The sequence below is a fragment of the Eublepharis macularius genome, chromosome 4, assembly GCF_028583425.1.
Source record: "Eublepharis macularius isolate TG4126 chromosome 4, MPM_Emac_v1.0, whole genome shotgun sequence".
Taxonomy (NCBI): Eukaryota; Metazoa; Chordata; class Lepidosauria; order Squamata; family Eublepharidae; genus Eublepharis; species Eublepharis macularius.
The window spans coordinates 88,077,427-88,098,601 of NC_072793.1; the positions used below are offsets into that span (position 1 = coordinate 88,077,427).

General features: G+C 45.6%; 1 protein-coding gene across 2 annotated transcripts in view; it reads left to right on the forward strand.

The window, feature by feature from the left end:
• The window catches only part of SGCD (sarcoglycan delta), a 367,194-nt gene that overhangs the window by 337,843 nt on the left and 8,176 nt on the right, over positions 1 to 21,175 (forward strand). For both annotated transcript variants that reach the window (XM_054975881.1, XM_054975882.1), the window contains exon 7: positions 11,819 to 11,942. In XM_054975881.1, coding sequence (XP_054831856.1) covers positions 11,819 to 11,942 — 124 coding nt within the window. The remainder of the gene's footprint in view (positions 1 to 11,818; positions 11,943 to 21,175) is intronic.

Consider the following 21,175-nt stretch of genomic DNA (forward strand, 5'->3'; position numbering starts at 1 on the left):
TTAAGCCCCCCCCATCAGCCCCCTCCCTATGTGCATTGCATTCTGAAAATAACTGTGGCCAGTAACAAGCAGGGAATAGGAACTCATCCCCAGTATCTTTCAAACCCCAATCACACAGAAACACCCCTGTAAGGTGCTTATGAGAGCCATGGTAGATTGTGAATGTGAATTAGTCAGTGTCCCTAACTAGAGACTGGGGTGGGAGGCTGAGCAGAAAAGCCTTATATTTTCATTCTCATTGTGTTCAATGAGGATTTTCAAAGGTATGCCAGGATTCTTGCTGTTGTTATGATGTTGTCAGGTGCATGACTAGGCAGGGGCCAGCACCAGTGTTTCTGGCGCCTGAGGCAGCTTCAGGGATGTTGGTGTGTGCGTGTGCACCCAGACTGCCCTGGCCACCTGTGGCTCCTGGCCCGCAGCTGTGTGCTGATGGTGGCAGCACAGAGCAACTGAGTAGGAGGGCTGGGAGGCTACCCGCTCAGCTGCCCCACACTGCCGCCACCAGCACATGCTCCAGGCCAGGCGCAGCAGCTGCGGGCCAGGTGCGGCAGGTGGCCAGGGCAGCGCACGTACATCCTTCCTCTGGCTCAGTTGCTCCGTGTGCCACCCCGGCCACCTGCTGTGTGCCTGGCCCACAGCTGTGTGCCGGCGGCGGCAGCAGCAGCATGAGGCAATTGAGCTTTATAGCACGTGCCCCTGCCCCCTGGTGCCCTCTCCAGTGCCCCCTTGGCACCTTAGTGCTCGAGGTGGCTGCTGGCCTGGCCTCAATGGGCACGCCGGCCCTGTGACTAGGGCTAAGAAAGCATAGGATGGCAATTAAGCCCTGCTGCTCATCTGACATACCCCTGATGCCAACTATTCATACACTAGTACCAAGATTACACTGTCCTGATACTGTTGCCAACATATTTCCAGCTATGCCAATGTACTCAGGATAGATTGACAATTTAACATACATTCAAAATATACCAGTACTGGGCTTAGTTGTCATCCTAAACCATTAAAAGACAGGGCTTAAGACTGCAATCTAACTCAAAGTTAAAGTTTCAAATTTCATATTCAAAATGTGAATCAAATTCTGATTTTCACATTGGAAGAAATTGATCAGCAAAATGAGAAAGTGTCATGTCTGAGCCCCATCCATGCCAGTGTAAATTATCCTTCTGTGCTGAACTGCTGTATCATGCTGTAACTCAATGTCATTTTACCAGGGTCATAACTATTTCTTTCACAGGCTTCCACAGGTGTTTATCTGATGGACTGTAACAGCTTCCAATGTTTCTGACCTTGTACTCCCTCTCAGACTTTGCTATGTCTTGCTTCCTAGTAACTCAACTTGAGATCACAAATATGTGGAACATTCTCACACAAGGAGAGCGGCAAAACCTTGTTTATAATTGGAAGGGGTGAAGGGAACAGACTTGAATGTTAAAAGAGAAGTCTCTCTCTCATGATGTCATTCCTATCAACTTTTACTCTTGCTGCTTAAATGCTTACCTTGCTTCTGAGTAGTCCTATGGACATATATATGGAAATGATCTAATTTCCGAATAAAAACCATTTAACCCAAAAACTGTGTCTTGCTGCAATGGTCCAGGGATCTGTCTGCCATATCCTGTCATCCATAGGCTGACAGAAAGTCTGGGAAATTTTGCCAATATTCATTTCAGCTCTACTTGGGAAAGCAATGAAAGCACCAGTGCTGGTACCTGTGCTGGTAGAGACAGGAGTATTTTGGAAAATATGATGTCAGCTGCTGTCCCTGTTTTTGGGATGATTAATGAGTTTGCATATGACACAGGAAATGAAAACTAGCAATCTGGATAAGTAACAACTGCTCCAAGAGAACAGATTCCTCTGAAATTACAGAACAAACTGATATGCTGACTTCCAATAAATTACTTTGAGAGCTTTCAAACAAATGGGGAAATAAAGTTTTGCTCTTTTGTTGATGCATGTTTCTGCAGAGTTTCAGTGATAAATTTCAGTGAATGCACTTCATTGGGTTGTTTCTGACAGTTTGGCACATGGTTGGTTCTGACAGTTTGCTTTTAATGCAGGAATGTTCTGAAGATGATTATGAACGATCATATAGGAAAGTAAAACAGTACTAAAAATACTGCCCATTAAGAGCGGTTGAGACATAAGGCAAGCAGATATACTCCACTGGTCTTTAACTGGTAGATTGGTCTCCACATCTGGATCCAAACTGGATCATATCAGTAGCACCAGTACTATGTGTTGTTTTTGTCCCTTTTAAGAGAAGAAGAGAAACACAAGGATTCCTGATTTTGAAACTGTTGGAATTTTTACTGAGAAGTATAGTACCTTACTGGTAGCCTCATAAGGGAATGGGAAAAGCATTACAGTGTAAATCTAAGTAGCATTATAATCTTTTAAGCCCTCTGAATTAAGTGGGCTGAGAGGGGTATAACTGTCCTTGGGATTCTACTATTAACCACAAGAAAAGCAAATTACTAATAGTTGTGTTCAGGGCTTTTTTTCTGGAAAAAGAGGTGGTGGAACTCAGTGGGTTGCCCTCGGAGAAAATGGTCACATGGCTGGTGGCCCCGCCCCCTGATCTCCAGACAGAGGGGAGTTTAGATTGCCCTCCGTGCTGCTCCAGTGGTGCAGAGGGCAATCTAAACTCCCCTCTGTCTGGAGATCAGGGGGTGGGGCCACCACCCACATGACCGTTTTCAAGAGATTCCAGAACTCTGTTCCACTGCGTTCCAGCTGAAAAAAAGCCCTGGTTGTGTTAGAAATATTACTCTGTAGCTTTGTCTTTTTAAAAACTCTGTAGTTTTGTCTTTTTTAAAACAAGTATCCCATGTACTTGTTTTACAGGGTGCCACTTGTGCCCGTACCAGCGGCCAGGAGTCTTGATGTGACACTGGACTCCTCCTTATCAATAGAGGCCCAGTCACAGCAGTTGCCCAGTCTGCCTTTTTTCACCTTCAGCAGGCCAGGCAACTTGCCCCATATCTTTCAACCCATGACCTGACTACGGTGATCCATGCAATGGTCACCTCCAGATTAGACTACTGTAACTCGCTCTATACAGGGCTTCCCTTGGGTCTGACCTGGAAGTTGCAGCGGGTCCAGAATGCTGCTGCACATGTCCTGGCGGGTTCACCATATGGGGCACATTTGACTCCAACCTTGCAGCAGCTGCACTGGCTCCCCATGGAGTTCTGGATCAGGTTCAAAGTCTTGGTCTTAACCTATAAGGCCCTAAACAGACTGGGACTGGCATACCTGAGGGACCGCCTCTTCCCATACATACTCTGGAGAGCGCTTAGATCAACAGGAAAACATCTACTGGTGGTCCCTGGCCCTAGGGGGGCTCAACTGGCCCCAACCTGGTGGAACTCTCTGTCAGAGGATACTTGGGCCTGCCGGGACCTTGTGTCCTTTTGGCGGACCTGTAAGACAGAGATGTTCCGTCAGGCATTTGGTTGAGGCTGGTATTCAGATCCACCCATTGGCCTCCCTGACTGTCTCCTATTAGTAGGGGGCTATATGAGTCATCTGCCCCAACTCGCGTCTTCACCCCTCTCTTCCCCTTATAGTTGGCAGGGAAGGGTGGAGTGAATCCCATCCTGGGATATTAGGAACATGGTGCAGAGTTTGTTTTTATGCTGCTAAATCTGGCTTTTATTGTTATTTGATGTACTTTTATTAATGTGTTTTTATCTGTATGTTGTAATCCGCCCTGAGCCTGTTCATGGGGAGGGCGGACTATAAATTTAATAATAACAACAACAACAATAACAATGACGAAGACAACAACAACAACAACAACAACAACAACAACAATTAAAAAGATGCATTCAGAGAATTTATGTTCTTCACTGTGAAGACCATGAGAATTTATATTGCACTTTATAATTAAAGGGCTAGCTTACTTAGGAGTAACTTGTTCAAATATGCTTAAGAATACTATATTAGTAGGTTCCCCTCCCCCAACAACAGCAAATCCACCAGCTAACAGATTCAACATTTAGTAGGATTCACAGAGGAAGAGGAAAACCAGGGATCTATAGTGATTGGGGTGTAAGGCTAGAGGGGGAACGGGGATCAAATCTGCATTCTGTCATGAAACTCACTTTTGGGACAGTCACACACACGCATATATTTTCTGTCTCTCACAGACTTAACATACCTCACAAAATTGTTGTGAGGAAAAGGGCATGTATACCACTTTATTTTCTTGGGCAAATGGCAAGATTCTATGACTAGGGTACCAACCAGATGGTCTTTCCACTAGCTTTTGTTATTACTACTGAGTTTGCTACCTTGTGGGATTCTATTTGATTGGATGGTAGACATGAACTCAATCTATGCTATATATCTTGAGTTCATCTTGTACTCAAGATTTATTTTGTCTGTGGGTAGAAGAGTCACAAGATTAGCAAGTTCATAAATAGATATAGACAGCCAAGGCATCAAAGAAAATTAAGATGCAAGAAGGAGTAAGGCTCGTCACCACTAGAGATGGGCACGAACCTAAATACGAACCAAAAAAACCCATGAACCAGCCCGGTTTGGGATTCGCGACCCAGGGTTCGTGGAAGCTGTTTTCCACAAACTTCCACAAACTGGACTACTGGTTCATTTGGTTTGTATTAAAGGGCCAGTTTAAATGGCCGTTTCCCAGGGGGAAACGGCCATTTAAACTTTTCCTGCCACTTGCAAGCGGCAGGTCCCTTTGAGCTATCAGCTGGCAGGCAGCAGGGGGGGATCCCCACTCGCCGACTGCAAGCTGATAGTTTAAAGGGACATGCCACTTGCAAGTGGCAGGCCATTTTAAACGGCCCAACCCCCAGCCCCTCACCCCCCCCCAAGCCCCAGCCCCCCATTTACCTTCTCTCTGATGCTGGGGTGGTGGAGGCCTCTTTTGCTGCCCCCGCAGCAGAGTAGAAGGTGAAAAATGTCCTTTCCCCCCCCTCAAATGGCAGCTGGGGCTGCCATTTGAGGGGCAGAAAGGCCATTTTTGGCTTCCTCTGCTGCCCAGTGTGCCCGGCATCTTTGGCGGGTGCACAGGGCAGCAGAGGAAGTCAAAAATGGCCTTTCCACCACTCAAATGGCAGCCATGGCTGCAACTTGATGGGCAGGAGGGCCCTTTTCCTCCTCCTCCGCTGCCCTGTGTGGCATGCAGAGCAGCAGAGGAGGCCGGAAATGACCTTTCCACCCCTCAAATGGCAGCCGTGGCTACTCCTGCATGCCCGCAGGACAGTGGAGCAGGAGAAAAAGGGCCCTCCCACTCCCACTGTGTGGGCAGTGAACGAGCCCTCCACCACCCCAGCATCAGAGGGAAGGTAAGTGGGGGGCTGGGGGTGGGGCTTGGGGGGTGAGGGGGTGGGGTGCTGCAGATTGGGCCTTTAAAGGGCCCTGCCGCTTGCAAGCGGCAGGTCCCTTTAAACTATCAGCTGGCAGTCGGGGGAGGGGGGATCCCCCCACCGCCTACCAGAGCAGAGCAGAGATTCAGCAGCGAGGAGTGGGGGGGTGCCTAGTGTAATGGCCTGCACTCCACTAGGTGGGATGAGGTAGGAGCGGATGATAGAGGGGAGATGGTAGGGGAGGGACCTCGAGGGGTCCGAGCATCTCCCTTAAATAGCCAATTTCTGTTCTGAGGCAGGACCCGGGGTGGGTTTCACGCCTTGTAAGTGGTTCTCAGGAAATTTAACAAAAGTAATTCATGTGCCACTTTGACAATGCACAAGGGATCCGGGATGGATAATTTGAAATCTAATGTTTTTCTTTGTGACACTTCAAGAATTACAAAAGGACAGAGAGCAAGAGCAGATGGGAAGTGATTGGATTTTATGATGGTCCATGGCAACTGTTCAGGAGGGATGAAAGGACAGAGAGGAAAAGAGGATGGGGGAGAGATTTGCATTTTATGATAGTCCATGGCTTGATGGATGGATTGATTGTCTCCATGTGGGATTACCAGAGGCGCCTTGCCTCCCGGCCTCTGCTTCTGGCATCTGCACATCAAAAGATACAATGTGTAAACAATTCATGACAGCAGCACTGGCGGGCTACGCCTTCCACAGGAAAATAGTTGTCCTTTTAAACTGTCTCTGGAACATGACTTCTCTCTATCTCTCTACTGGTCCCAGTTGCTGTAGGGAACTCAGCAGTGGCTGGCATCTTGGCAGCAGGCGCATTGTGGCTACTCCAGAGTGTTTACAGGGAGTGCTTGTGGGTACTGGCTAGGGGTTGCCTTGCCAGTCCCATGGAGTTCCCTCTTCTTACATCACATTAGCCTCAGTACCAAGTCGTGCACAGTCCATATATAAAGTCTATGTCCAGATTCTGAGAGGAAGTTCCAGGCAACAGGCTTGGGACTCCCACTTATCCTTTCTCCTTCCACCTTCATGCCATCAACACAGATGGGGGTGGTGGTCGCTCGACTTCCTCTGCCAGCTACTCAGAGGGAAGGCAGTAATGATTGCTGATATGGATGGTTTATTTTAAGGAAAGAAACAGGACTGTCTGATTCTGAGTCTGCAATAATGCACAAAACTCCATTTTGCAGAGATGGATGCAGCATGTTCACATCCCAAATTGGAAGAGGGGAGGAAATCAGAGAATAGATGTCTCTCCTTGGCCATCTGTCAAGGGTAGGGTGGGGGGGGGAGTAACTCATGGGACATTTCTTCAGTTTGATACTATGTTCCCTTATCATTAAACCACAGAAATGGAACCAGAGGTGTTTTTAAAACTTCAGAAATAACTAGTTAGTTTATTTACATTAGAGAGGATAGGTTAGGTAAAGTCAGGAGTAGGGGTGTACACCCCCCCAAAAAAAAATTTGGGTTTCCCACTTCAGGTTTACTCAAAGCAGGGGAAAATCTGGAATTACCAGAATCTCGAAGTGGCAAACCGCTTTGGGATTCTGGTATTTAGCTCGCTTCAGTATGCTCCGTAAAGATTTGGAGCATACTGAAGTGAGGAGGAGCAAACCCACCACCACCCCTGGGGCAAACACACCCACTCCACTTACCTGACCAGCAGGGAGAGGGGAGGCCAATCAGCTGGGCAGCGGGGAAGCCCAGAGCCAGCTCCTGTGGGGCCCACACCACCTCCTCCGCTACCGTAGCAGCCAGCTGGGCGGCAAAAAATGCCGGAGCCAGCTCCTGTGGGGCCTGCACCATCTCCTCTGCTGCCACAGCAGCCAACTGGGTGACAGGGAAGTTTCGCAGCGGCACGTAAACAGGCATTTAAACCCCCGCCGGCTGGATCAGCTGCTTGGCAGGGATCTCCCTGCCAAACAGCTGATATGTGGGTTTAAATGTCCCTTTCCATGCTGCTTCGCTTCAGGAAGCTTTGATTCAGGGTTTCCGAATCATTGCAAATTGGGTCTGATTCAGGTACTTTACCCAAATCCAAAACCCAAATTGCACACCCCTAGTCAGGAGCTGAAACTGTTTGAGGTAATATTCAACTTATACCTAGTTCACGGACGTAAAGTTCAGAACATGCAAAGACTTCAGTTATTATACTCTTCACTGTTACTTAAGACTTCTATTTTTAGGCTTTGTTCCCTTGTTTTCCCCCAAACAATTGAGTATACTTTCTTTTTAGTATTCACATTCTCCTCTGGGGTTAGAAAGGCTGGTACTCAATTTCTAGAACCTCCAGCTTTCCTTCAGCCCTTAAGTGTATCTGAAGGTCTCCACAGACAGTTTTCAATTGCACCCAACCAGAGATCTCTCTACTCTCAGGGCCAAGCTACACATGACGAATGACACTTGAACAGCAAGTGTATTTCTCCCTGTTCACTTGCCCTCCACTCAATCCACTTGTCGTTCAAGTGTCATTCGTCATGTGTAGCTTGGCCCTCAGAGTTATCTCCCTGTTTAAGTGGGCAGGGAATATCTCATCACCTTAGAAGATTTACCCCTCCCTTTTGGCCCTTTTGGGAGTCTGAACCTACCACCCATCATTTTTTTAAAAAAAATTATTGTTCACCAAAAAAAGACATATATCAACAAGACTCGTAAAATCTTCCACACTTCCACAACATACAAAGTAAATAACATATACGTTCCACAACATATAACATAAATAATGTATACAGTCTCACAGAACAGAGAACTATGTCCTTATCCAATTACCAAATGCAAACATTAGGACCATCTATCTCAATTCATAATTATCTTTACGATCTAAGTCAGAGTTTCATTCATAAACACAATTTCCTATAGGTCATATTAAGAGGATAGCTATAAGGTTCCTTTCTTGTTTTGTTATTTTTAAGTTTTGCCAGTAATAAAGTAGCATCGATTCTGGGGTAAACGGCAATGTCATTCCTGTAGTTTTCCTAATTTGTTCCACAATTTGTTTCCAGAAAGTATTTATTGTTTTACAGCTCCACCAACAATGGAGGTAATCTCCAGATAAACCACACTGTTTCCAACATTCACTTGGAATAGAGCGGTTTATTTGATGTAAATGCATTGAGGTTAAATACCATCTAGTCATTAATTTAAAATATTGAAATCTAATATTAAAAGTTTTTGACTTGCTGTTTGGTGAAGACCCAGATTTCTTCCCAGACATCATCCAGAAGTTCTTTTTTGAGGTCCTTCTGCCATAGTTTTTGGTATCGCAACATTGCTGTGTTATCTAGTGAGGTTAAGATTTTCTATATTTTGGAGAGGACCCCCTTAGGAGCATCCTCACTGTCTTTAAGCATGAGTTCAAACTCCGTCAATTGCCTATTAAACATTCCTGATTTTTTAAAGTCTACAAATAGATGGTTTATTTGACAATATTGAAGCCAAGGGATAGGCCTACCACCCATCACAAGTAAGTTATATGCAAGGCATCTGCTGGATAAACTCTTAGACTGGTTTGAGCAACAGGATATCTTAGTGGCAGAACAAGCAGGCTTCAGGCCAGGGAGATCTATGATAGATCAGTGTTTCATCATACAACATCTTATCGAGAAATACTCATCCAAGGGAATAACTTCACTTTACATGGCCTTTGTGGACTTTAAATCTGCATTTGATTCTGTATCTAGAATGAGACTCTAGGATAAACTAGCTAACTTCTCTATTGATAGAAGACTGCTATGCCTTATACGGGCTCTATATGATCATACTTTTCTGAGTGTTAGATGTAGTAAGCAAGAGCACCTTACTGAACCCATCCAAACCTTCAGAGGCATCAGGCAAAGTTGCCTGCTAGCACCAGTATTATTTATTTTCTATATCAATAATCTAGTTAGCTGGCTAAATTCACCTACACTCCATCTTCCCAAAATGGGTTTGCATTTTATCTATATATATGTGGTTAAAGGGTCACCTTAACTCACAAGGCCTACTCCCCTTCTTATTCTGTGACAACTTTCAATCAAACTGGCTGAAGGCTGTTCAGAGTCACCTGCTGAAATTTGGTTTCACACCCCCAAATGCTTATTTCATGTGGAATAGAGCATGCAAAAAAATTAGTCAAGCAGAGAATCAAAGATACTGAACGTCAAACTGATCACTTCAATACAAAAGTTTTGGTAAACATCAAATACTCTGCGGAACCAGCAAACTATTTAACATCGTTGGAAGTAAAAGGGTTCAAAAGGGCCTTCACTCTTGCTAGGTGCTCTGCCCTTCCCTCTGCCATACTTGAAGGCAAGTACAAGAACATTCCCTTTACTGAAAGGCTCTGTACTTGCCAGACAAGGGAGGTTGAGACTCTGGAACATATGTTTTTCTTATGTCCATATTTTAAGCTAGCACACAATAAGTTTATTATTCCGCTGTTATGGGGAAAACTGGACCTCTCCAAAAAAGCTAAACTGGAGTTTCTCTTATCTGATAAAGATGCAAAGATCATGTATCAAGTGGCCAGCTTTTGCATGGCAATACTCAGGATAAGAAAATCTTATGATATCTAGATGCAAATACGATTTTAAACTGTTTTTAAACTTTTAATCTAAAATATGTAATGTTTCAAATATGTGTCTATTTTTGTATGTTTGGTCTAAGGACCATAATAACAATAAACAAACAAGCAAACCTACCACCCAAACCTCCTGCCAACTTTCTCAGTTCTCCTGTCGATGAAGAAACTGCTTTCCCTGAGATCTCCATCGCTCAACTATCCTCACTGAATCTCTCTCTCTACCAGGACTGGAAAAAACCCTCCTCTCTTAGCTCAGGCTACCCAATCAGATGGCTTTGGAGTAACTTGCCAGTCTCTAACTCTGAGAGAGGTTAACTCTTAACAGTCCACAAATGTGTGTATACACGTTGCTTCCAAGTTTCTTTAATACATGCAGACCATCACAGATACCTAATTCCTTCCTCGTTACAATACCAGTTTAGGGCCAAGAAACCCTAGAATATTAAAGGAATTGTTTATTGATTAAAACCTCCTTTGATAGGAGTTTTGAATTGGCACTCCACCTGCGGTGAGTAAGTCTGATCCATCTCTCAGGTGGAGCGATGTCTGCAGATTGTTTATTTAGACAGCTATAAACTGTTTTTTTAAAAAAAAATCTGTAGTTCACATTTTTAACTTTGTTTATTTGTGCGTATGTCTGTGGTATAAAAATCTTTTTAAACTTTGGTATTTCATGAAGAGATTTTCAAAACTATCTTCCCTACAAGCTAGAAGCTTTTTAAGCATAAAGATGGAGAACAGGCCATTTTTTCATGGATGTGTGTTCAAACATACATTTTATGAGGTGGCGTGCAGGCTGTCTTAAAAGCTAGTTTTTCCAAGAGAACTAGCGAGGCATGTATCTCTGAGTCCAAGAGGGCTGCAATGTTTATGAAATGCATAGCTGGGGTCAGAAAAACATAGAGTAGGTCCATAATAGCTTCTACAGATGGTTGTCCACTGTTCAATCACCTGTCCAAGTAACCAGTGAGTGCTGCTCAGAACAGCAACCACCAAACAGAATGAGATAACAGGTGAGCTAACGGCTATCTTTCATTTGCCTGGGAATTCTAGTAAAAATCAATGGTGACCCAGAGCAACAATCTCCATTTGCTTGCCTTGCTTCTCTTTATCTGTGTCACAGTCACATCTGAACAGGGCTTACTAGACTGCGTCTTGCCAAAGCCAGGAACTGACCTTGTGAATAACTCATTTTCTATATGAATAAAGGTAAAACATGGCTTCATTATTACAGATATGTTATGATCAGGATTGCTCTGAAATTCCACCATGTCAGAATGAAAATGCTGAATCATCTGCAAGCAAAACTGCCATGTGGACTGAGGGGGGCGGGGTTTAGTAAGGAAGGGGAATTGGTGAAATTGGTAAAATTGTCACTGTTGCTGTCGTATAGCAGGTTTTGGCTCAAAGCAAGTGTGTGTGCAGATTGGCGAAGGAAATTTTTTCAGACATCCTTTTCATTCATTCATTCATTCATTCATTCATTCATTCATTCAACTTTCTCACTGAGACTCAAGGAGGATTACACAGTGCTAGTCAATATGACCAATGGCTGGAACATTTAATATACAATACAATAGGGTATGGATTGCAGAAATTTGAAAGCAAGCAGAAATCCAATACAGAGCTGAAACAATGCTGTAAGAAAGAATTTGAATTTGACATTATATATTAAACAACATTTTATTCAGAAGAGCCTTCCAGCTCTCAGGCATGCAGATGGCTACTGGGGAAGGAGGAAGCAGGGAAGATCAATTTCCTTGAACAGATGGATGAATCCAATCCTAGTCTATAGTAGACTTAGCATCAGGCCCTAATGATCAATTAGATTCTAAAGGTGTGGTTAAAATACAAAAAAGTTTCCAGAAAGTGACTTCATTACCTCTCTATGTTGCAGGCTGGAGTCACCCACACGCTCTTTGATAATGGAGGCTCCCAAGGGAGTTCACATAAATGCTGAGGCTGGCAACTTCGAAGCCACATGTAGGACAGAGCTCAAGCTGGAATCCAAAGATGGAGAGGTAAGTAGAAGCAAAGCAAAGACCAGCTAAAACCATGTTCTGGGCTTCCTGCAAGGCTCTTCTATTTCAGATTGTCATTGTAGATGGCATAGTATCTGTAGGTAATTTAAAGATAAAAATATGATGATGATGTTTTCTCAGAAATTTCATTTGGCATTACAACTAGAAAAGAATGGTGAGATTTAGCCAGTATACAGGAGCTCATTGTATGCAAACTACACTCCCTCCATTGAAAGCAGCAGGATGATTCATTAGTTTTAAAGTGCTGGCATAATAGCATTGGTTGTGTGAAACAGATTTATGCAGCTGTAAAAATGTGCAGTACTACTAAATTCTCTTTTTCCTTGTCACTTTAAAGTGAGATTTACTTGACTAGCATAATTAAATCTTATATCATGCATTTATGCAATGAGGAGAGTTTAATTCACCTGTATTGATCTGTAAAGCTTGGCATGTCTCTTCTGTTTGGAGGGAAGGAAAGTGTTAGAATTCTGTAAACTGTTTAAGATGCTCCAGGGCATGAGGAAGTGTCCCACCCAGCATTTGTTGTGAGTTGTTAAACATCCCAGATCATTATTCATTAAGACCCTTATCATTTGTAAATCTGCTATTTCAGTAATATTTTAATATTTCATTATGATCTGAAATAAACATTTTAAAAAAATAACCGCCTAAGGCAATGCTCTTATTCTATAAAAGGTTCAATTCTTATCATTCTCATTTTACAGGCCAGTAATTAGAGAGGCTCAAGCATCCAAAAAAGCTGATGATAGAGTAGAACACTCAAAAATGTGAACTTTAAAAGGGAAATTTGCAAAACACTGGAATAGATTGTTCTAAGCAAATATACATTCAGCCTCTTCAAGTGTTTCCATCCCAGACCACCAACACTTCCTCTGGATGAACCATAAGTTTTTATTTTAGAAAAAAAATGCAATCAAGTTTTAAGTGCTCAGAAGAATTTGATTAATTATGTTCATTATCTTTTAGGCCCTTTAGTGTCTGCACAATCTCCTTTTCACTCAATACATTGATATATGTTGTTCCTTTGCTGTGGATAGTCTAGACATCTTCTCTCAAAGCTTGTTACAGGGCTATTGCATTTTTACAGCAGTGCATATTTTGTATCTGAGAAAATGCAATGCTTTCCCTATGAGTCTCAAAACCAATGCTGTTACGATTACCTCACAGAATGTTATTGTGCCAGTGTTTTCTAAAAGTTTATGTGGTGTTTTGCCCCCTTTATTAAACATATATGAAACTATCTCCCTGCCTTTCTTAGTATTCCCTTAGCTTTTTTTTGCTGCTCCCAAAAAGTTTTTGCCTTCATTCTCACTCCGTTTGACTTACAGTATAGGATGGCTTAGTTAGAGATGGTAGAATGGCAGGATGGTCAGCATGTGGGAGTGGCTGTGAGGTAAAAAAGGCATTCTTTATTCTAGATGAAACAGATGTTTTACTTAATTAGAAATAGTTATTTATAAGTACATTTGTTTAATGGTTTCAGAGTAATTCATAAGCATATTGATTTCATAATAGTTCATACACATGATGGTTTCAGATCTTTAATTGTTTATAAAAAGGACTCAGTCACAAAGACTTATTTTTCCTCAATTGCCACTTAAGCTGATTTCATCTACAAACACACCGTTTTTTTTCCTTCAGCGTTTCACTCACATAATAAATCTCTCCTCTCACACCCACAGATACGAACTTCCTGAATTATTTCCTCAGAACACTAAAAGCTTGCAGTTCACTCCACCCCTAGGGTACAATTACCATCCAATCAAAACACTTCACTCACTCATCTAGCCCCTCCTCCCTGCTTTAACAGTCTGAATTTTTAATCACAGTAAACATTCTCAAAACCTCACTTTAACTAACTGAAATAAATGCAAAAAATATATACACGGCAGAACATTACAATTAAGTTTTTAATTTTTTTTTTAAAAAAATATTTCTTCATAATTGCAAAATGGACCTAAATTTGACATGGTCCAGCCTGGTTTGTGGTTTGTGAACACACGGTTTGTGGGACTCACATTTTTCACAAACTTTGGTCAGTTTGGGCCAGTCTGTTGGTCCGTGATCCGTGAGTCCAGACATCCTGGCGCCAATCTATCAATTCCCTAAGCAATGGAATGGATGTTCACAGCCCTTGGAACACACCAATCCTAGCCCTCAAAACCTTGATAGGCAGCTCTGGCTGCCAACTAGAGAGCTCCTATTCTTCTCTATGTGAGTAAGGAGGAAGCATGAGTTAATTCCCTAGGCAACGGAGGCAGCCCTGGGAACACACCAATCTCAGCCCTTAAAAACTTGATAGGAGAGATAAAGACCTACAGCAGTATGGTCTAGAAAACCTACAAATTCTTAAAGCGCACTGTACAGCTAATGAATTAACAAGATTGATACAAGATTGATGTAACTATCAAAATACGCTCTATACAAAGTGCTGGGTGCTCTACAATCTAATGCCAAACCATATGAATAACATGAACTGAAATTCATGTTTTTTTTAAAGAATTCGTGGGTCTTCTAGACCATACCGCTGTAGGTCTTTATCTCTCCTTAAGTAGCTCACTACGCGGTGCCCCTTTTGTAGTTTAACCTGAAAACTTGATAGAGAGCTCCTATGTGAGCAACAAAGAAGAATTCCTTAGTCAATGGCTGGGAAGGTGTCTGTGTGGTGAGAGAGGGGGCTCTTCCCCCACCCTTTTCTGTTTGATTTTGCTTCTTTGCAAGTTTTTGGTGCTGCAAGTTAATGCAAATCAATTGGCATTTGCGACTCCTAATATCTACTGGAAGTTTCCTGGGGGTGGCCGCTTTGAGGGTCTGTAACATGGACCTCCGAAATGCAATCTTGGCCAAACTTGGAGGGTGGCTGAAGAGAGCCTGCTGAAGCTTCACTGTGAGTTTGGCATCTCTGAGTGCAAAAGGAGTGGTCCTAGGGCCCCTGTAAGTGACAGACCACAGACAGATGAACTGGTCCGTGAATTAGGTGGGTCTGTTAAAAGTTCGTGGTCCGTGGTCCTTGGAACACGATGGACCACAGGCCAAAGGTGAAAGGAAGAACACTTTTGTGATAATGCAGAATGAACATCATAGTCGATCAGCTGTTTTTCTGTTGTTTGAGGATTTCATCTGTGAAATTGCGATATGCCTATTTTAATACATACTTTGCCATAAAAAACATCGTAGGAGTCTAGCATTAATTTCTGACTGGAATCTATTGTTGTTTACCTGACAGCAAAACTGGAACATTAAAGTGAGTGAGATATTTTTACAATAACTAGTTTATTCATATTGAAAACCTACTTTAGCCTAGGAGACGAAAGGATATTTCTCTGGGGTGTAAAGATATTTAGCAATCTGGAGAATGCTAAATTGGGATGGGAATAATAACAGAATGGGCTTATTTATAAGTTTTTTAAAGTTTTTAAAAGATCATTTAAAGATATAATACATTTCAAAAGCATGAATAACATCCAATACTTTGAAAGAGATTGCTGACTATTATCTTAGTGTTACTTTCATTTAAACAACTTTGGGCCTAGCCTAAAAATAAGAAGTCCTGTTGAGGTTCTGGCTGTTGTTTAGGCTTGCACAAATTGTGACCATCCAAGATGAACACAAAAAAGTATTGTAGCCTGCCAGGTGGTTGGCAGCCCTCCTGTTTTTGTAGAGCTAGGCAAGCAGCACAACAGAAAGACTGTACCCCTGACAGGCTGCCATACATAGTTGGTAGGCAGAGTTCAGCTTGATGGGTCACCTTGTGCAAACCAAAGGGATTCAAGAGTAGATGCTTCATTTTCATTTCTAGCATACCAACAATGGCAGCTAGTGACTTGCATTTCTTAAAGGAGTCACCAGCTAAATTCACAAGGCCAGCTCCACCCAACAGACAGTACAGACTAGGGAGACTTCCCGGCCTCTCTGTTTGTTATTTGCTGGCCTGCCAAGAGGATGGGAAAATTGTTTTTAAAGAAGCATAGCACTGATGGCCCAATGTAACTTCCAACAAACATCCAGGAGGGTCATCACTAGACATGGGCACAAACAGCATTACGAATGGAAAAAACCAATGAACAGGCCACTCGGTTGTTCATGAATGTACCATTCCAGCCGAACAGGTGGTTGTCACAACATCTTTCATTGCACTCGGCCGCCGTTCGGGAAGCCAGACACTCAGGCGCCTTCAATCAATTGCCTTGGCAATGGAGGGAGGGAGTGCCTGAACTCTGTCTGCACTCCCTCTGTCGCCCCGGACACCCCAATCAAAGCCCGACTTAGCTTGATGGGCAGGTCTTCCTTCCAAGCGTGGAGCTGAAAATTGGTTACAATCGGTAACGTGGGAGCAGACACCAGGGAGGAGGGAGGGAGGAGGGGGTTGTTCTGTGGCCATGGGAACTCCAATCTCATCCCTGCAAACCGTGTTAGGTAGTTCTGACTGCCAACCACAGACCTCCTGCATTTCTCAATCAGACCTCTGCTTATAAAAGAGCACTGCATTCCCAGTTCTGGCTTTCACTCTCAGGAAGCAGTGGAGAGGGAGAGAGCTCTTGATAGCCTTTTGGGGAACAGACAGGGAGAGTGCATTGGAGTTGGGCATTGTTCTGTGTGTGGTGGGTGGGATAGAGAGCTATCCCCTCTGGTTCCAGGGTTGCTGCCAGGCCCTGGGGCCAAGCTGAGTGGGCACCTCGGCTGAGAGCTCACCCTGACTATTATTATTATCAGTATTAGTGCCTGATCTGGTCAGGCTTGTGAGTGTGCTGGGCTAGGACTCTAGCCCCAGGCATCTGGTTCCAGGGCTGCTGCCAGGCCCTGGGGCCAAGCTCAGTGGGCACCTCAGCCAAGGGCTCACATTATTATCAATGCCTGATCTGGTGGTCAGGCTTGTGGGTGTGCTGGGCTAGGGCTGTAGCCTCAGCCTCCGGTTCCAGGGCTGCTGCCAGGCCTTGGGGCCAAACTCAGTAAGCACCTTGGCTGAGGGCTCACATTATTATCAGTGCATGATCTGGTGGTCAGGGTTGTGGGTGTGCTGGGCTAGGGCTCTAGCCCCAGCCCTCTACTTCCAGGGCTGCTGCCAGGCTCTGACGCCAAGCTCTGTGGGCACCTTGGCTGAGGGTTCACCCTGATTATTATTACTATCAATATCAGTGCCTGATCTGGTGGCCAGGCTTGTGGGTGTGCTTGGCTAGGGCTCTAGCCTCAGCCTCCGGTTCCAGGGCTGCTGCCAGGCCCTGGGGCCAACCTCAGTGGTTACCTCGGCTGAGGGCTCACACTGACTATTATTATTATTATTATCAGTGCTTGATCTGGTAATCAGGGTTGTGTGTGTGCTGGTCTAGGGCTCCAGCCTCAGCCCCTGGTTCCAGGGCTGCTGCCAGGCCCTGGGGCCAAGCTCATTGGGCACCTCGGCTGAGGGCTCACCCTGATTATTATTATTATCAATATCAGTGCCTGATCTGATGGTCAGGCTTGTGGGTGTGCTTGGCTAGAGCTCTAGTCTCAGCCTCCAGTTCCAGGGCTGCTGCCAGACCCTGGGGCCAAGCTCAGTGGGCACCTCGGCTGAGGGCTCACATTATTATTAGTGCCTGATCTTGTCAGGTATCTGGGAGTGCTTGGCTAGGGCTCTAGCCCCTCTCTCTGGTTCCAGGGCTGCTGCCAGGCCCCGGGGCCAAGCTCTGTGGGCACCTTGGCTGAGGGCTCACAGTGTTCTCTCCTTTTCTGTCTTCCTTAATTCTAGTTTGGTGGCACAATGAGTCTTCACCTTGTGGTGGCCACCAAGGGTGGTCGTGGGGTGAAGTACAACGGCAGTCCTCCTTGTTTACTTGTGGAAAGCAGTACTGAGTGTGGCTTGGGGGCAGCAAAGAGTACTCCTGCTCCCCCAGATTCACCTGTGGGGGCTGTGGAGTAGGCGAAAGAGGTCTTTCCACTGGGGGGAGAGGATCTCTCTCAACATTTTGAGGAGGAGGTGGGTGACGGATCCATGGAGGAATGGTTTGTGATTTATAAAACATCCCTCCCGTCCCCATCCCAAACTCTCGGTGGTGTCCCCGCCTGCAGTCCACCCCACAGTCCGTCATCCGTGGGTAGCTCCGCAGCGCAGCCTGTAACCATTCGTCCTCCTTCCCCAGGGACAGTTAGCATTTCAATGCCTCCATATGGAGGCACTTTTGGGCCCTTCCTAATGACTCCCATGTAGTGCGGTGCTGTGCCTGTGATGTCCTGGTGTGCAGGGGCAAAAACCCGAAGCACCTGTCGTCGATGGCCCTGACTCGACAACTGAAGATGCACCACCCGAGCCTGTGGTCTCCATCCTTGCCCAGCAAAACCTACGTTGGGGGGAGAAAGGGGGCAACCAGCTCTTCTGAGCGGGGATCAGTGGGAGGGTCACCAGAATCCACCCCAAGCAAGAATCCTTGCCCTGAGGGTGACGCTGGTGGGAGCAGAGTGCTCAGGCAGGCCGCGCTCGCTGAGGTTGTCCCCTCATGTCTGGAAAACCGCCGCTTACAACAGCGAGGTTGAGAGCTCAGTAGGCAGGCCTTCATGCCTTGGCAGAGACAATTGCCCTACATGGCTTGCCCATATCCATCGTGGAGTATGTGGGCTTCCGCAGACTACTAAAGCATCTTGCCCCTTGGTTCTCCATGCCACCGCCACACAGCCTTGCCCATCGAGTCCTGCAGGTATCTCGAAGGAGGGCTGGCACATTTGGGACAGATTTAGCCAGGCTCACTCCCGCTGCTAACAGGCTTCTGAGGCCTTGCTAGGTCTTCCTGGCACAGCCAGATCATCATGACACCGTCTTTCTGTGAAGGCAGGAAAGTGGGTGATGCTGGCGGCAGCCTCCTTTGGGCACTTGTGCAACAGCTCAGGAGCTGTTGCACATGTAGTTGAGCGGCACAGTGGCCCTATCCATTGCAAACACTGCTGTCTGAGCAGGGGGGAATGGGTCCCTTGACTCATGTCCTTTCCGCAAAGGAAGGAAGGTGGCCGATGTCAGCTGTTGCTGCTGCCCCATTTCTTTCTCTCCCTCTCTGGAACCACACTGACCCATCCAAGCCCGTCTCCTGTCTCAGCCATCCCCTCCTTTTCACAAAGGCAGGAAGGCGGGGAGCCCAAACTGTTTTGAGTAGTGCCCATACTGCCTGCACAGGTGAGGTGTCTCTGAGCGGTGTGGAACTGCTCTGCCCCCCCCCTCATTTTTCGGGGCTGCTGGTCCCTCTTTCTACCTCTCTCTCTGTGGAACCACTCCGACCCTTACGAATGACCTCTCCTGTCCTGCCCATCCCCTTCTTTCCACAAAGGTTGGATGGCGTGTCATGTCAGCTGCCGCTTCACGAGGGACTATCCTGTTACTGCTCCCTCCTTGGTCACGAGGGACAGCTCGGCTGCGATTGCGCAGCTGATTGTATCATATAGGGATACAGCATGGTTGCACAGCATGGGGGCTCCCCTGTCAATGGGACTGACTGGACCCCTTTGAGCCAGGTGGGAATGTGTCCCGTGACTCCTGTCCTTTCCGCAAAGGCAGGAAGGTGGGTGATGGCAGCTACTGCCGCTGCTGTGTTTTTTCCTCTCCCTCTCTGGGACCACTCCGACCCCTACCAACTACCTCTTGCTTGGGAGCTTTCCAGTTCACGGTCCCTACGTCTCCCTCTCAGGTACTACCACGAGTCCCTTCTCCACCACTTGCACCACCCCATCCCCTCCTTTCTGTGACAGCAGGGAGGTGGTTGATGCCAGCAGCCGCTGATGGATTCGGTCTTCCAGGTCCTGTTGCAGGATCTTCCAGGTATGGCTTGTCGCCATGGATGGAAGCCCTTGGTCCCCCTCTCCCACCCTGACCACTTCATCTTTTTTCTTTCCTCCTCTCCATCTCAGGTCCTGCCACAAGTCCCTTCCCCACCACTTGCACTGCCCCATCCCCTCCTTTCCATGACAGCAGGGAGGTGGTTGATGCCAGAAGCCGCTGATGGATCGGGGTCTTCCAGCCCCCCCTCACAGGATCTTCCAGGTATGGCTTATTGCCATGGCTGGAACCCCTTGGTCTCCCTCTATCTAACCACCCAGTGGCCGCAGTCATCAACCACCTTGCTGCATAAGCAGATAATCTGTCCACCTCCAACCCAGAGGCCTAGCAGGCGGTCACATGGGTGGTTCCGCTGGCCAGCGGCCAGAACTCCCACCCCCTGAGGGGAGCGGCACACCACCACCTCCCCGCACCCTCCAGGCCCGGTGGTCACAGTCATCAAACACCTTGCTGCGTAAGCGGATAATCTGTCCTTCTCTGACCTGGAGGCCTGGTGTATAACTCTGAGATCCATACTGCAATCTTGACCAAACTTGGGTGATGGCTGGAGAAGAGACTGCTACACATTCCCTGTGAATATTGGCTCTCTCAGTGCTAAGGGGGCCACTCTGGCACCGACGAACAGCAAACACCGAACACGTTAGTTAACGGGACATGTTCGGTCCCATTCGTCTGTTCGTGTTCGTCGTTGAGAACGAACACCGAACACCCTGTTCGGGTGTTTTTCCCCATTCGTATCCATGTCTAGTCATCACATCACCAATATGACACTGATACATGCTGCAGGATTCAGGCAAAATTCTGTGGAATCCTAGAGCATTGTGTCAATGTCACACCGGCAACATAACCTCGGTATTCCCCTCATATCCACCTCCTCCCTCTCCTGCTGGTTGCCAGCCAAGGAATGGCAAAGCTACTACAGGCTGTTGCCTAAGGTGGCAGAATTATGTATACCTTGACAAAACTTTACAAAAAGAAATCAGTTCAACTGTATGATCAGTTGTTTCTAGTCTTGTGCATACTGCTTTTCAGGAAATCACTGCACAATGAGAATACTTATGAAATCATACAATCACCCATGCTCAAATTTTGGAATTAATTTTAGAAATTTAGGAAACTGGAATTTAGAAAAGCTTTACTGAGGATAGAATGAACTTGCAGAACAATATGGGAGAAACTGTTCTTTCTATAAACAGGCTAAATTTTAATCTGCTGTCAAGAGTAATTTAGTTCCTGGTAGCTTCTTTTTTTTTCACCTTTAAGACTAACCAACTTTATTGTAGCATAAGCTTTCTTTTTTATATATATATATTTATTTATTCTTTTTAACATCTAAAAACAATAGACTACAAAAAACTACAATAATACAAGGAAAGGGAAAGAAGGGAGAATAAGAAAGGGGGGAAGGAGGGGG